Raw genomic sequence first — 15,934 nt, forward strand, 5'->3', positions numbered from 1 at the left:
TCTGTCCTCTCCCTCGTCTCCCCTCCCCCATCCACTCCTCTTCTTCTCCTTAGACAAGGGCAAGCCTCCCATGAGTATCCATCAGCTGTGGCATATCAAGTTGCAATAAGACTAGGCACCTCCTCTCCTATTAAGGCTGGATGGGGCTAGCAAGGGGAAAAGAGTCCCCAAAACAGGGAACAGAGTCAGAGACAGCCCCTTTCCTCCCACGGTTAGGAGTCCCACAAGAAGACCAAGCATGGTACAACTGTACCATGGCGGCACTGATTTGTAATCCCAGTGCTGGGAAAGAAGAGACAGGCAGATTTTTACTGGTCTCTGGCCAACCAGTCACACCAATCTGTGAGCTTCTGGTCCAGCTGGTGAGTATGAAAACCTCCCTGGAAGGATCCAGGGAGGATGGCAGCGGGAGAGGCATGAGTGCTAAAGGCTTTGATGATTTCCTACCTGTCTCCAAGAGCTCTGAGGAGACAGGAGCATATGTGGACAGACAGCTCCACGAACACCCACTGGTCCTGACTTTCCAGCTCACTCCCTAGAGAGGGAAGGCAGGAGTCTCTATTGCAATTACTCTGTTTTCTTTATCTTGATAATGGGTGGGGCCCTTTCCAGCCTGAAGTCCTCACCTGATGCTGGCTCCTGCTGAGTGCCCATCTGTATCCACTCTCCTTTCCAGTCAGGTAGAAAATCCTTTCTTCAAGCCTCTGGCTAAGTAGAGCACTCAACTTTGCTTTGATTGTTTATCTTTGAGAAAGTCTTAACTTTACTTTGTACATTGAAAATGTGTTCTTCCTCCTCCTCTGCCTACCCAATCAGCGTTGGGATTACAGGGGGTGCATATCACTAAAAGATGCAAGTAAATTACCAAGAAAATCACAAAAAAACCCCAGTAAATTTTGGGTTATTCATAGAGTTCTGCAAACATCACAAGTAAATTTAAGATCATCAGACACTGCATATTCTGATAAAGAATTATAATGGAACAAGTCATGCATGGGTGGTGGCTTTAATTAAAGGTGCGCTTTTAATCTCAGCACTGGGGATCCCGGCAGAGGTAGGTGGATCTCTGTGAGTTCAAGGCCATCCTGGTCTACAAAGAGAGTTCCAGGACAACCAGGGCTGTTACACAGAGAAACCCTGTCTCGAGAAACAAGCAAAGAAACAAACATTTGTGTGTGTGTGTGTGTGCGCGCGTGCATGTTTTGAGTATGTATTTGTGGGTGGATGGGTGCGACAGGACATGTGGAAGTCAGAGGACAATTTTATGGAATTGCTTCTTTCCCTTCCACCTTGATAGAACTCAGGTCTTCAGGCTTACATGGCAAGCACCTTTACCCACTGAGCCATTTCTCTGACCTTATTTATTTATTTATAACATTTTCAGCCATGCGAGGGGGGGGGGTGTCTCCCCTCCTCCATGCATTGTCTTTCTCTTTTAGCCTGGAGCTCAGCTACTGCAGGGATTGATGGCTTTGCCTAGATTGCACCCAACAGCCCTCCTAGTAGACGGACCAGGCAATACGTGGAGACACTGAAGCTTGCTCCACTCACTGATCATTGCAGTGGGTGAGGGACCTGTTAGTAGATACCTCTTCGAGTTGTCGTGGGCAGAGAATCATGCCTGGGAGTGACAAGGGTGTGAAGCTTATTACCACAGGGTGGGGCTGAGGTAACTTGGAGAATCATATCCAATCTAACAAGAAAACAGACGTCGTTCAAGAAAACAGACCAGGGAGGGACATCTGAAGAATATCTTCCTGGCAGTCAGGAGATTGGAGAATATGGAGTGTCACTGAGAAAGGGCGTGGGGTCGCCCGAGTGGAAACACCGCATGAACTTGCCGCAGCGCCGCTGGAGTTTCTCTGGTACCTCCCGCAGATACCGGCTGCGCTGGCACAATGGCGTTTCACAGTCTCAGACAAGCCCCACTGGTGGCAAGGCTTGCTATTTCGCAGAGGCCAGAAGCCTCCTGCAACTTCTAGGTGGCGACAGCTGCCACCTTGCCGAAGACTCCATCGTTTCCCTACCGACCTTAGACTGTGCCACCCGTCGCCACCGCCCCTCACCCCCTCCCACGCTTCTTCCGGAGCTCCGCCCGGCGCCGCCGTGGGTCCCAGGGGAGTCGCGGGCGCACCTGGAGCCTCAGGCGCCCGGGGGACTAGGGTGCGAGGTGGCCGCCTCCCCGGTCGTACAGCTGGTGGCACGCTCCCTTTAGGATCCCCTTAAGAGGCTCGGTCTAGCGCCCAGCGAATAACGTTATCCAATTGCTTCCCGTTTTATTCGCAGGCTGGGAGCTGCGAGAGCCTGAGCGTTTTCTTGCCAGTGCTCCAGGGGAGGAGGGAAGCGGGCGGGGACGGGGACGGCTTGGCTGCTCCACCTAGCGCGCGGCCAGAGTGCCCCGGCCCTGGCAGAGGCCAGCAGCGCCCGGAGCCCCGCAGCAGCGCGCCGGGCTGCCCGGAGCCCCGCGATGGAGTGAGTATCCCCGCGCCGTGCGTCGCTCGCTGCCTCTCTGGGCATGTTGCCATGGTGACCGATCCCCGCTCAACTCGGTCCAGCCTGGGTGTTTAATTTCAGTCCAGTGTGTTCGTCTCGATGTTTCTATAGCAGCCTCTGCGAAGCGGGTATCGGGCAGTCCTGAGCCGCGGGGATTTGTGCCACTGCCTTGGGGTACATGGTGGGTCAGGTTTCTAAGGAGCCAGATCTGTTCTGAGCTCCTCTGGGTTTTTGCCCCGACCTTGCCTTTCTTGGGGGAGTTGGCCTCAATAGCCATTACTTCCGATTCTGACCATGTCAGCATTATTGGACTGCAGTTAAGAGGTGTGTGTATGTGTAGGGGGTGTCACTGCGGATTCGAAGCAGATGTGGTGTAAGCAAGGATGATGAGTTGTGGGAGATATGAGCCAGAACTGGCTACTAGAAGCCACCAGCGGACCCACAATAATTGATTTGCTCTTGGGGCAATCGGAGAAATGAGACAGAAATGTCCTAGCGGCAGTCTGAGGTTCAATGTCAACGTTGGGCATCGCCCGCATTGCTTGCTTGAGAGGGTGGGGAAAAGATGGCATGGAGACAAGAGAGGCGGTAACCAGAAAGATACAATGAGGGCTCCCGGTGTGGACCCCGACTTAGGGTGCTCGGTTCTCTGTCTTTGCATCTCCCAGTTCCTGGTCATGCTCCTAAGCTGATACTGCAGTAAGGTTCGTGTGACAGGCGTTAGCCTGCCTCTCCAGGAAAGCCAGCAATTACATCTTTGCTCACATGGTCAGTTACTCCCTCTCTTCCCACGGATACTCACTGACTCCGAGGCCATATGAAATAATATTTCAGGTTGGAAATAATGTCATGTTTTAAGATACCAGGGTCTCCATGCCAGACCCCCAAACTCGAGATTCAGCTTTTATTTTCTGCATAGCCAGTTGTATGTATAGATGCAATCTAATCCTCAACCTGCAGGAAGGAGGAATGAGAGGTGGTGTGGGAAGTTAGGAGTGAGCTGGGCTTGTAGAAAATAGTGCTTGGCCGGCAACAGCATTTGTTGATTTCCTTCACCAGTGTTTTAATGGCCATAAGCCTCAGTTTCCCCAACTGCACAACAGGAAAGATATTCCTTATTAGTTAGTGTTACTGAGGGGACTGGATACTGTTTGCCTCTCCTTTGAAGGGCTTTGTAAATCATGAGGACAAATAGAGGAGTTAGAGGTTAAGAGCGGGCCTCCAGAGTCGCGTTGTCTGGGACTGAGTCCTTTGACACATTGCTGAATAATGGCAGTCTCTCAGGTTTCACTTTCCCACCTGGAAAACGAAATAATAAGAGCAGCTGTTTTGTGCAGGGTTTTTTTTGTTTGTTTAGTAAATATTAATCAATTTTTATACATATACATATATGCACACATGTGCTAATACATATATACACATCTTAGAACAGACCCAGGACAAAGCATGCTTAGTAAGTCTCACTTAGTGTCTGTAAGTAGTATCTATTGTTTATTATTATTGCTGTAGTCTCCAGATTTCTCTGTTGGCAGTTTTCAGGGTCTCAGGTTGGCAGAAAGCCAGTTTTTAAACAATTTCCATAATTTAAAATATTTATTTATTTATTGTGTGTGTGTGTGTTTGTGTGTTGTGTGTTCCATAACACATAGGCATGGAGGTCAGAGGGCAGCCTGTGAGAGTTGGTTCTCTCCCTCTGCTGTGTGGATCCTGGGTCATTAGGCTCGGCAGCACATGCCTTTACCTGCTATGTTAGCTCTGCAGACCACAGATAGTTTATAGAGAAACACAATGTCCTAAGGGCAGCTGCCTACTGCAGTTCCCATGACGACATTGTAGAAGTGAGTATTGGGGCAAGCTCCTGCTATTCAGTACAGAAACTGGGCAGCTTGGCCTCTGGAATGCTTCTTCCCCATTGGTCACATTCTTCACTATGGATACGGCTCTTTACCAGGGATTGAATGCTGGCCCAGTTGTCTCATAGTGTTGGGTCCATGGCAGCCTGTTTTTGTTGTGTGGGTGAGGAACAGTGTCTATGATAATGCGTCTATCCTAGACTAGCATCTGGTCTCTATAACTGTGGCTCAGACTCTGCAGGACTCCCCACTCTTTTCTCCTGGTCTTAGCTATGGTTGGTACCAGGTGTGCCTCCTTCATACCTTCCTCTCTCTATAGACCCTGGTCAGCCTGACCTTGGCTTTTTCACCCCACATGACATTTGGAAGTCCTTCTTACCTTCCCTCAAACCTAACTAATTTCCAGCTGTCTGTCTACCATACTCTCCTCACTTCCTGAACGTGAGTAGCGTTCCATTCCTTTCTTTCCTGCACGATACTACATTTTTCTGGGTCTAACAAATTTTCTCAAACATCAAGCCTGGCACTTGGGCGGTGCCAGTCTCATCCCTCAGCTCATCCCAGGCAGCCAGGCTGCTCTGATATGAGTCAGACAGTCCCAGTCCCCTTCACTTACTGTGACCAGCTTAGATTTGTGAAAAATCAATGTGAAGAAGGAACACATCTGGATTAGCTTCTTCATTTCATCAAGGGTATTTGTTGAGATTATCAATGGACGATAAAACAGTCATGATTCTCATGGCATAAAGTTCAAAGTCATGAAAGGGTGGATGCGAGACCAGTAAGCAGAGGGGCTATATGATGCAAGGTTTAACACATGCTGTGAGAAAAAAAAGGATGCAGAGGAACTGATGGGAAGAGCGTGGGGGTTGGATGGGCTAGCCAGGGAAGCTACCAAGCTGCCTTGAGAAATGGATATTTAACTCGAGAGCTAAAGGAGGAGTAGAGTTGGCTGAGTGAGGCGTGGAGGGAAGAGAGAGCCATGAAAGCAGCATGTGCTAAGGCCCTGAGGCAGGAGTTATCTGGCTATGTTGGAAGAACTGAAGGAAGGGTGGTGTGTCTGGAGCTTTAAAGAATGAGCAGAAGATGGTCCAGGGATAAGGCTGAAGAATCGTGTGAGTGTGTGTTTATGTAAGTGTGTGTGAGTGGTGTGAGCACGTGTTGACATCCGTGTGTATGAGTGTGTGTGAGTGTGGGTTATGTAAGGGTTTGTATGGTGTATGTGTGCACGTGTGTGCACACACGCATGCACTCAGTTGATGGTTTCTCTTCTACTGTGATAAAAATATTCTGTCCAAAATGACTTAGGTGATAAAGGATGTAGGTTGGGGTATAGTTTCGGCAGTGGATATCTTCTATCATGGCAACGAAGGCATGAAGGCAACCTGTCACATTGTATCTGCTGCCCAGCAGAGGAATGAGAATAGCAGGTTGGGCCAGGCTGCCCTGCTCAAAGCCTGCCCCACCTAGGCTCCTCCTAAAAGTTCCATAACCTTTCCATAACACAGCATCACCACCTGGTCATCACGTGTCCAAACACATGAGCCTGTAGGGGGCATTTCACACCCAACCCTTCAGGGAAAAAGTAAGCATTAGATGCTTCATGAGGTTTCAGATTTCATCCTGAGTGTTTCCCAGGGTTGCTGAAGACAACGATAAAACGTCAATTCTAGAAATGACATAAAACCCCTAAACCTTTTTTCTTCTTGAGGTATTTAAAACAGGTGACTTAGAAACAGTCACAACCAACCAACTACCTGGGAGCTATAAGTGTCTTCCCCAGCGAAGGGGACAATCAATTTATTTGATAGTCTTCAATAAGCTAAGGTTGTCAACTAAATTAAACTATATGGGAGCAGAAGGACCTACTCATTTATTCATGAGTGTTATTGGTTTTGGCCAAATAATAGCTTCTTAATTTAGATAAGAAAAAGCTCCATAGAACCTAAGCAAAGAGGGCACCCAATCACTGAGTTTAAATTTTTCCTGACTGTAATATTCTTCCCTGGGTATTTAGATTCCAGAAGCTCCACTACTGTAAGCCAGAGACAGAGATGGCGGGGTCTGTGCAGTGCCAGCACTTGGGTGCAGTGTGTTACGTGTCAGGGGTGGCAGTTCCCTGGTTGTGGTTCTCCGTGGCTTGAGTGTGAGCTGGATGTGGCTGGGAGAGCGCTCTGCAGTATTCATGCTTACTAATTTGATGCCGCTCTTGAAGCTTTGCCTCACACTTCTCTGGAGCAGTCTACAAAACAGCGTGGGATCAGAGAAGCATGAAGAAATATAACGTGGGAATTCTTCAAACTGTTGCCACCCCTGCCAACACCAAGGCTGTGGTGATGCCGATGGCAGCCTTGGGTCCTACTGACACTCCCCATTCACCCAGGTACAGGCCTGAGAGGCAAGCTTAAAGCACTCCGAGGAGATCATAAATCAACTCTGGAGAGGCATCGTGGAAGGAGAGAATGAGACACTCTTTTGTCTAGGCTGACTGAGAACTCACTGTCCAACATGCCTGGCCTTGAACCCACAATTCTCCTGTTCCCACCTCTTGAGTTCTGTAATCACAAATGGGCATCCCCAGATTTGACTTCAAGTTGGGTTTTGTGAGTGAACAAACCCAGACCCACCAAACTGCGTGTTGATGACATAGACTCCCAAGTTCAGGACCAGAGTCCACTCCTCCCTCCCTTCATGCGTCTACCCATGTATTTCTTGAGCTTTTGCTTAGTGTTCTCTCCGAGTCATTGCAGTGAGAGGTAAACTGGAGTAAATGGTGACAAAGCACCATTGGCCCTGTTTTCAAGGAGCTCATGGGTTAGGCTGCATGTGACGACAGATGCTGTGTAAAGTTAGAAGGTTTGGCTCTCTAATCCTGCCTCCTGTGGAATGTCCTGTGCTCAGTGCATTATGGGTAACAAACAGGTTCCATAATGTGTGGGATCTCAGTGGCAGTGTTTGTTCTTAGCATGCACAAACCCCCAAGTTTGATCCCCTTCCACCGAAAGATAAGTGTGCAAATATTTTAAAAGTTAACTTATGATTATAAACAATCAGAATGTCACAGAATCTGTGGCACACATATCTCCATTCCATTCTTTGCTTCAAATCTTAGCCTCTGGAAGCTGTTGCCATTAGCAGCTTGGAGATATCCTCCCAGGTAATTTAGATGCCCACAGCAGAGTCAGGAGTGTGTTTGTAGGTTAATAATCCCTTCCATCCACAACACCCCTATATGTGGCTCCGTAGCTTGCATTTTATCTTCATGTTATTCTGTGCATTTTGACATAGCAATTCATTCACATTCATTTCATTTGCACTTATTAACAAATTTGTTTACTTTTGGGAGTGTGGTTCGACCACCTCTCTTCATTGGAGATTTGTTTTGCTTCTGTTTCTTCCTATTAGATACAATGTTACAGTGGACATCTTGGATGCTTCAAATGTGAACCTGAATATTGCTTTCTGGAAATGCAGAGTGAGTGAATGAATATACATATTATAAATTTTGTCAACTATCCTCAAAGTCTCCAAAAAGGCTGTGCCGACAGTCAATCTCGTATCGCCACAGTGACATTAGTGAGCCTTTTGTATGTTGGCATGGATGGTTTGCATTGGTTTTCAAGCAAGACTCAAAGGCAGTACATTTCTAACCCACCCCTATTCCTTCCACGAATGAGTACACTGAATGTGTATAAAGTCTTAGGATCTCAGAGCTATGGATGTAGCTCAGTTGGCAGAGTCCTTGCCTAGCATGCAGGATCTGTGTTAGATCCCCAGTAGGTGCTACACATCTGTAACCCTAGCACTTGAGAGATTGAAGCAAGAAATTAAGAAGTTTAAAGCCACCCTTGGCTTCAAAGAGAGTTTGAGGCTAACCTGGGCTACACAAGACCCCATCTAAAACAATTAGAATCGTGTCTTTCTCTCTCATAATTCTATTACATGTTGTTTTGTGGTATTCTGACATAAATCATTGCTGTGGCAAAGTCTGAGGCTAGCCTGATTACTTCAACCTTGTGGTTGGCTTGTCTCCTACCCTCCCATACTCTTATAAGCTTTTTATGCTGGCAAAATTACTTTTAAGCATTGAAAACTTTAAACTTCTCTGTTGTATGTCACTTCAGGTTACCATGTAAGGTTTCCTGGAAAATAGTGACTCCTTTAATCTGAAGATTCACTTTTCCATTTGTATATTTATTTCTTTGTTTTGGTTTTTGGAGACAGAGCCTCACTATGTAATCCAGGGTGGCCTTGTACTTGTGGTTTTGCCCAAACTGGCCCCAAATTCATGATCCTCTCACCTTAGCTCCCTGAGTGTTGACATTGTATCTGTGTGACATCATTCTTGATGGCTTCCATATATGGAGATAATTTTTATGCCTTCCAACATATAAACATCTGCTTACTCTGTTTTTGTTAAGGACAACTCATTGCTGTAATCATAAACCTATTGTAATCATAAACCATCATTGTGGCAGTTTGAATAGAAATGGTTTCTCACAGACTCTGCAGAGGAATTTCAATCCAGCAACATTACTATTCTGGCAAGGGATCATATCCAAAGACCTTCTAGGTCGGAATGATCAGGTTGGAAGGACATACTTTTAATCCCTCTGGTGGGAATATGACACCCCCTTAGTACAAACTTTTAATCCCAAACAATGAAGGTAAAGTTAGTTTGTAGAAGGAAGCACCATGTTTGAAAGTGAGGGGCAGACAAAGTGACGAGTCGGAGAAAGATTTGACAAAATGAGTTAAAGGTAGGATATGCCCAACTCTCATGAGAATAGACAGGAAAAAGTTTACTTAAGAGCAGTAGAGAGTGAGTCAGGAGTAGAGAGAGTGGCTCAGTGTGTGGAATTCAGAGTCGTTTGTTATCCAAGCAGGTGAATTCAATGAGAAGCTGAGAGAAGCTAGTTAGGATCAGTCAGCTTGGAGAGGAGTTTTGAGCCAGAACAGCTGAGTTGAACCCGCCAGCCAGAGCTCAGAATTATAAAGGGTAAGTTTATTCACCAGTAAGCCTCTGAGATGACAATTACATCTGGTGGATAAAAGAGACATTTACAGACTCATGTGTTTGAATGCTTGGCCTGTAAGGAGTGGCAAGGGTATGGCCTTGTTGGAGCAGGTGTGGCTTTGATGGAGGAAGTATGTCACTATGGGGGCTGGCTTTGTGGGCTCCTATGCTCAAACTCCTCCCAGTGTGCCCCACAGTCTCCTTCTGCTGCCTGCAGATACAGATGTAGAACTCTCAGCTCCTTCTCCAGCACCATATCTGCCCGCATTCTACCATGTTTCTCACCATGAAAACAATGGACTAAACCTCTGAACTGTAAGCCAGCCCCAGTTAAATGTTTTCTTTTATAAGAGCTACTATGATCATGGAGTCTCTTCACAGCAATAAAACCCAAACTTAGCCTTCCATAAATAGTTCTTTGCTTGATTTAACCCTAAGCCTTTTATAACACTGAAAAGTCTATGGGTACCAGACACTTTCTCTTTGTAAGCCAGCACTTGTTTACTGTTATCTGAATGCTGTTTTCGTATTCGTAGTGGTTTTTTATTGTTACTTCCAGTTCTTTCTTAACTCTGCTAGCTCACTTGGCACTTCTTTTTACTCTTATTTCGAGATTTATTTATTTATTGTGTATTTATTTACGTGTGTGTGTATGCACATGTAATGTGTGGTCGCACTCTTGAGTGTGCGTGTAGAAACCTAAAGAGAGCATCGTGTCCTCCTCTGCCATGCTCTCTGTGTATTCCCTTGAGGCAGCGTTTCTCACTATACCTGGCCTTGCATTTTCTAAGCTAGATCAAAGGCCAGCAAGCTCCCTTTATCCGCCCATTTCTGTCCTTCTCAGAGTTGGCATAAAAGGCATTTGCTACCTGTAACCAAGCTTGTTACATGAGTGCTAGGGCCCCGGTTTCCATGGTTTGTGGAGTAAAAGCTGTTAACCACGGAAAGGTCTCTCTAGCCCTTAAACTTGTTTGTCTACAAGGCTCACAATTTTACAAACTTTCTTGTATTCTCAAAGAATGGTTTACTTGGTTCATGTATTTCTCATGCTGTGTTCTAAAATCCCCTCGGCTGCTCCTTGCTTGCAAAGTCTTTCCTTTAAAAATGAATGCGTGCACAGAACACTTACGCATACTGATCGCTCCGCTCTTATTACTTACAAATGGAGCAGTTTTCTCAGTAAGCAAGAAATGGAGGCAGCCGTTTTGGGAGCATAGGAATGGATTAGATATTTTTTTGTCTCATGAATATTTCTTGTAATTCTATCATGTCCTTTTTTTTTTTGTTAAAAAACAAAACAAAACAAAGCAAAGCAAAACCTCATACTGAGTGAGCAGACAATTCGGATCACATATTCTGGCTGGCTCCGTGGACATGTTTGTGTGCAGAAAAGGTGTTTGGTTCTCATTTATTACCTCTCTGTTGCTTTCTGTCAGCTCCTGTAATGCTTGTTTTTCTCTCTGCTGTGATAAAATGCCTGATAGAGGCAGCTTGAGGACAGAGGACAGTGAAGACTATTTTCTGCTCGCAGCTTGAAGGTGCTCACTACTGTGGCAGGAGTGGCCCAGTCCTGGGGGGAGGGAGGGGAGGTGGCTGGTTAGGTTTCATTCACCACTAGGAAGCAGAGAGCGGTGAATGCTGGTAGTCAGCTCACTGTTTCCTTTTTATTCAGTTTGGGACCTGTCTTAGGGTCTTACTGTTGTAAAGAGGCACTACGACTGTAGCAACTCTCATAAAGGAAAGGACAACATTTAATTGGGCCAGCTTATAGTTTCAGAGGTTTAGTCCATTATCATTATGGCAGGAATCATGGCAGCATGCAGGTAGACATGGTACTGGAGAGGTAGTTGAGAGTTCTACACCTTGGATCAGCAGGCAGCAGGGAGAGAGAGTGAGACACAAGGTCTGGCTTGAGCATCTGAAACCTCAGAGCCCACCCCCCAGTGATGTACTTCCTCCAACAAGGCCGCACCTCCAATAATGCTGCTCTCTTTGAGTCTATGGGGGCCAATTTCATTCAAACCATCACAGGATCCCCGCCCAGGAGATGGTGTCCCCCACATTCAATGTAGCTCTTCCATCCTCACTTAAACCTTTCTGGACATGCCCTCATAGACGTACACAGAGGGGGTTTCTGCAGCAATTCTAAGTCTCATTAAGTTGGCAATGGAGTGTGTTCATCACAGCATCTATGAGGTGAGGTGGGGACATCATCAGTCATGACCATTGTGATTCCCTTGTTGTCTGCAACCCTGCCTCTAGAGGTTTCATCTGTGTTAAGCATTAAAGTTTTCAGTTCCATTCATGCAAAGAGGGGAAGCTCACACCGTCCCTCTGGCAGCCATTCTCATTCCTCTGTCGTGAAGCCAGCCACCACACACAGATTACTCCATGCTTTGCCTTGTCCTCCTCACCATTCCAACCACGTGCTTCCCCCAACTCTTTCCTTACCAGGAGGAAAGTTTGCAAACCCTTGGGAGAATCTTTAGAAAAACATAGTATCCTTTAGATTTGTTCATTGGCTAAGCAGACGTTTTATTCTCTCGGAAGATAATTTCATAGTCTGTAGTTTCAGAATCAGCTCCACTCATCTTGTGAGAGATGCAACTTTTTAATTTCCCACTTTTTAGTTTATTTCTGCAAGTTCCAGGGAGATACAGAGAAAAATTGCCCTTGCGATATTTTCAAGGGGATGTGTCATGAATCTTGCATTCCTATGAAATAATATTTGGGGCTATCAAATACTGTGTTTACTGGCAAGTTCAGTGATTGTGTATTTTTAGGTATCTGTATGACAAAATAGTTCATAAGTTAAATGTCAAATTCTTTGCAATAGAAGAATCTGGAAAGAGTATGCATAATAGGTATTCTCCACCTGACACTTCAAGTCCATCCCTGCCCCTAACATGGCACCCTATGTCTTTGACATAGGCCATCTGTACATTCAGCCATCTTGCCCTTGGGTCTATTAGCAAAAGTTCCTACCAGGGGAGTCACATTAAAAGAAGAGTGAAGTGGGAATCCTTATCGCAGACCCACCCTTCCTACAGGTGATAGTCAGGCCCATGATATTTTCCTGCCTCCAGTCTCTCCAAAAGCTCCTGCTGAACACCTTCCTGCTCTCCTCTGGGGCTAGGCGAAGCCATGGCTACCTTATCACTTGGCTATTTCCTAGCTGTTTCCCTGTCCCTGTGTATTTCTCTGCTCTTGCCCTTGTAAACATGCTCTTCCTGAAGCTTGCTTCAACCTCCCAGTGTGAGGATGTCATCTCGTTCTAGTTGGGACCCCCAACCAGTGTGTGTGAGACAGCGATGCTTTCATGCCTTCCTGAAATGCAGTTCACAATACGGCCCGGAACTTGGCCAAGGCTGTTTGCACAAGCATTCTGATTGCCGGATCTCCAGGCTATAAAACAGGACTGGAATCTTGAGCACTGTTCTGAGCAAATTCAGTCGCAAAGAAGCTCCTGTTCCAGAAGATTCCAACATACTCTTTTGCTTCCTGTTGAAATGAGCATTTTTCTTATGAATTATGATAAAAATTTACCCAGTTTGATTCCTGAGAGGAAGAGCTACCTTCAGTATGAGCAGGTTTAGAGTCTTATTTTATTTGAAGAGATACTTCGTTTCTTTATAGGAAGGAAACTTCCTAGTTAATAGTCTGTTTGCGCAAGTGCACCTTCATAGCGTTTGACCTACTGTTTAAACATAAATATAAATTACCCAAGCATGGAATATAAATGAATGTTCTCTAATTTGGTGTCAAGTCACTTATTTTCTTTCTAAATTTATTATTATTATTGACATAAGCCTTTTCTTTATAGCCCAGGTTAGCCTCAAACTTAATAATTCCCCACCCCGGTCTCCTGAGTGATAAAGTTGTAAAAGGATGTGTCACTATGTCTAGATTTATCTCGTTTAATCTTCTTTTTCAAAGAGAGCCCTAAAACATAAAATGTTGTCTATTGTATAGAGGTATTGTCACAAGTTCTGAATAAAGGGGCTATAAATTAAGGGTGTTATTTTTCCATCTATTTCAATATAGCATTTTCTACTTGGAAAGTACGTTGTTCAAACTGCCTCTTCCACCTTCAGAACTTCCCCCTTTCTGTTGTATTCACCATCCCTTCGATGAGTACTGTGCTTGTACTCATGACACAAACATAAAGAAGATACCATCCCTGCCTCCACATTCCAAGGTGGAACAAGAATGAACGGTTAAATGATGACACTAAGCTATGTAACATGTCCTGCAGCCAGCGGAAACGTGATGGGATGCTGTCTGAGGCTTACAGGGCACAGGAGCCAAAATGGGTTGGGAGTGACCAGGGATGCTGAGAAATTGAGAAGTTTAAAGCCAAACTCTTGCTTAGTGCCCCAGATTGTCCTACAATGGCCTAATCCTTGTTTATAAACAAGTATTTCAGCCAGTATTAAACAGAATTTGAAAAATGAACTTAACCTTCAACTGTTATTTTTGCTTATACTGAGTCTTCCTGAATAATCCCTCTTTCTGAGGAAAGTGGAGAATGACTGTCCCCTTGAGGAGCCAGAAACTCAGTTCTTCAGATGACAGTGCAAACTGGAGTCATTAAAAACAAAGGGCGGGGTGGGGGTGGGGAAGGCAAATAAAACAACTTAAAGCAGAGAAATAGAGGCGGGGATTTTCTGGTCACCACTAGATGCTTGGTAGGGATGTAATTTGTTTTTGAGATCACATCAAAAGCCTTTGATTTGTGTGTGTGTGTGTGTGTGTGTGTGTGTGTGTGTGTGTGATTGCACACACATGGACACATATGGAGGTCAGTGCACAGTCTCCTGTCATCTTTGGAAGACTGCCCATTTCCTGTGATGCAGGGTCTCTCATTGGCCTAGAGCAAGCCAACTAGACTAGACTGTCTAGCAAGCCCCGAGTATCCTTCTGTCTGCTCCCCAATATTAACACAAGCACAGGCTGTTGTCACACTGGGCATCTTTTACATGGACTCTGGGTGTCAAACTGAGGTCTTTGTCTTTATAACACAAGGACTTAATTGTCTGAGTCACCTCACCTGGCCCTAAAACCTCTACATTTTTGAAAGACATCAAAACTGCCACTGTTGCCATGATCCCTTCCGAGCAGCCACTATGAGCTTGGTCTGGGAACAATTTTAAAATCTCCGTATTCTACTACAGATCTTCATTCTTCTCTTCCAGAAGGTGGTGCAGAGCATTTAAAATTAATGGTCTCAGCAGTCCCTGCGGGCTCCTGTGGGGGATCTGTCTGCATCTTGACTCGGAAAGGCCTAAATTTTCCTTTTTCTTTTATTTATCTTTCTTCTCAGATGCTGGCCAGAGCCCAGAGATTATTTCTAGGCTACGTTGAGCTCATTTGCTTTTTTCCTGAGCTTCTCCTGACACAGGTCTGACCTCCATGCCTAACTCAAATGGCATGGCTTTCCCGCCCTAAGCTTCCAGCTATGCATTTGTAATGATTTTTCTCTCTGAAACAAACAAACAAAACTCAATGACTATAAAGAAAAGGAAGGCAGGGCTGGAGAGATGACTCAATGGTTAAGAGCACTGACTGCTCTTCCAGAGGTCCTGAGTTCAATTCCTGGCAACCACATAGTGGCTCACAACCATCTGTGATGGGATCTGATGCCCTCTTGTGGTGTGCCTGAGGACAGCTACAGTGTACTCATATATACAAAATAAATAAGTAAATCTAAAAAAAAAAATTAATGTCAAGGAGAATAGGAGCTCAGTCTGCAAGACTTACCTTATCAGCAAGGTGTGCACACAGCACCAGCCCCACCCTGGTACTGAGTATTCAACCCTGAGCTTCATGCACGTTAGTGAAGCATACTACCTCTGAGCCACAGACCCAGTGCAGGGCTGTTAACAATGCAGGAAGCGGAGGGTCTCTTCATCCCTTTATTCTTCCTCAATCAGCTTCCAGGTAAGGGCTTTCACTAATGAACTGAAGTCCAGTGACTTGCATACGGAACAAACAAACAGACAAAGCAAACCCTGGCTCTCTCTTCCTTTGTTTGCTGGAACTGAGCAGTTCCACACGAGCGGGCCAAATAAACAGATATTTGTTTAGAATGTCAGAGCAGTACATGGTGTGTGTTTGAACTGTTTCGAAAGTAGGTGGATTTTACCTTTTAAATTTGAATATGAAAAGTTTTGTGGTCATGACTTTAAAGAAAAGCTTAGAACTTTATTTTCCTTGATCTGTTCTTTGATATTTAAAAAAAAATGGCTGAATCTAATCATCTGTGATCTCCTGTCTCTACAGGCCAGTAGTATCCTGGTGTAGAGGTCAAGGTATGGTCATATGAACGTGCTGCTAGGTTGTGATAGGAAGAGGAGGCCCTGACACTCTGTTCTTTGACTCAGATTGACACATTTGAGGACATTAATGCAAAGAAAGCAGATCCTCTCCTAGAGGAAAATTTAAGCATATTACAGCTTTGAGTAGTATTCTCCTCTCTGTGTTCATATATGTATTCACATGAACACATATATGTATGTGTGTGTGTGTGTTTATGTATGAACACATGTGTGTGTGTGTGTGTGTGTGTGTG

At 45.3% G+C, this 15,934-nt stretch overlaps 1 protein-coding gene across 2 annotated transcripts in view; it reads left to right on the forward strand.

The window, feature by feature from the left end:
* The first annotated feature begins 2,390 nt into the window (after positions 1 to 2,390).
* The window catches only part of Pakap (paralemmin A kinase anchor protein), a 462,510-nt gene continuing 448,966 nt past the window's right edge, over positions 2,391 to 15,934 (forward strand). For both annotated transcript variants that reach the window (NM_001384157.1, NM_001384149.1), the window contains exon 1: positions 2,391 to 2,472. In NM_001384157.1, the coding sequence (NP_001371086.1) occupies positions 2,468 to 2,472 (5 nt within the window). In that variant the 5' untranslated portion in view covers positions 2,391 to 2,467. The remainder of the gene's footprint in view (positions 2,473 to 15,934) is intronic.

The sequence above is a fragment of the Mus musculus genome, chromosome 4 (genome assembly GCF_000001635.26).
Source record: "Mus musculus strain C57BL/6J chromosome 4, GRCm38.p6 C57BL/6J".
NCBI classification, from domain to species: domain Eukaryota; kingdom Metazoa; phylum Chordata; class Mammalia; order Rodentia; family Muridae; genus Mus; species Mus musculus.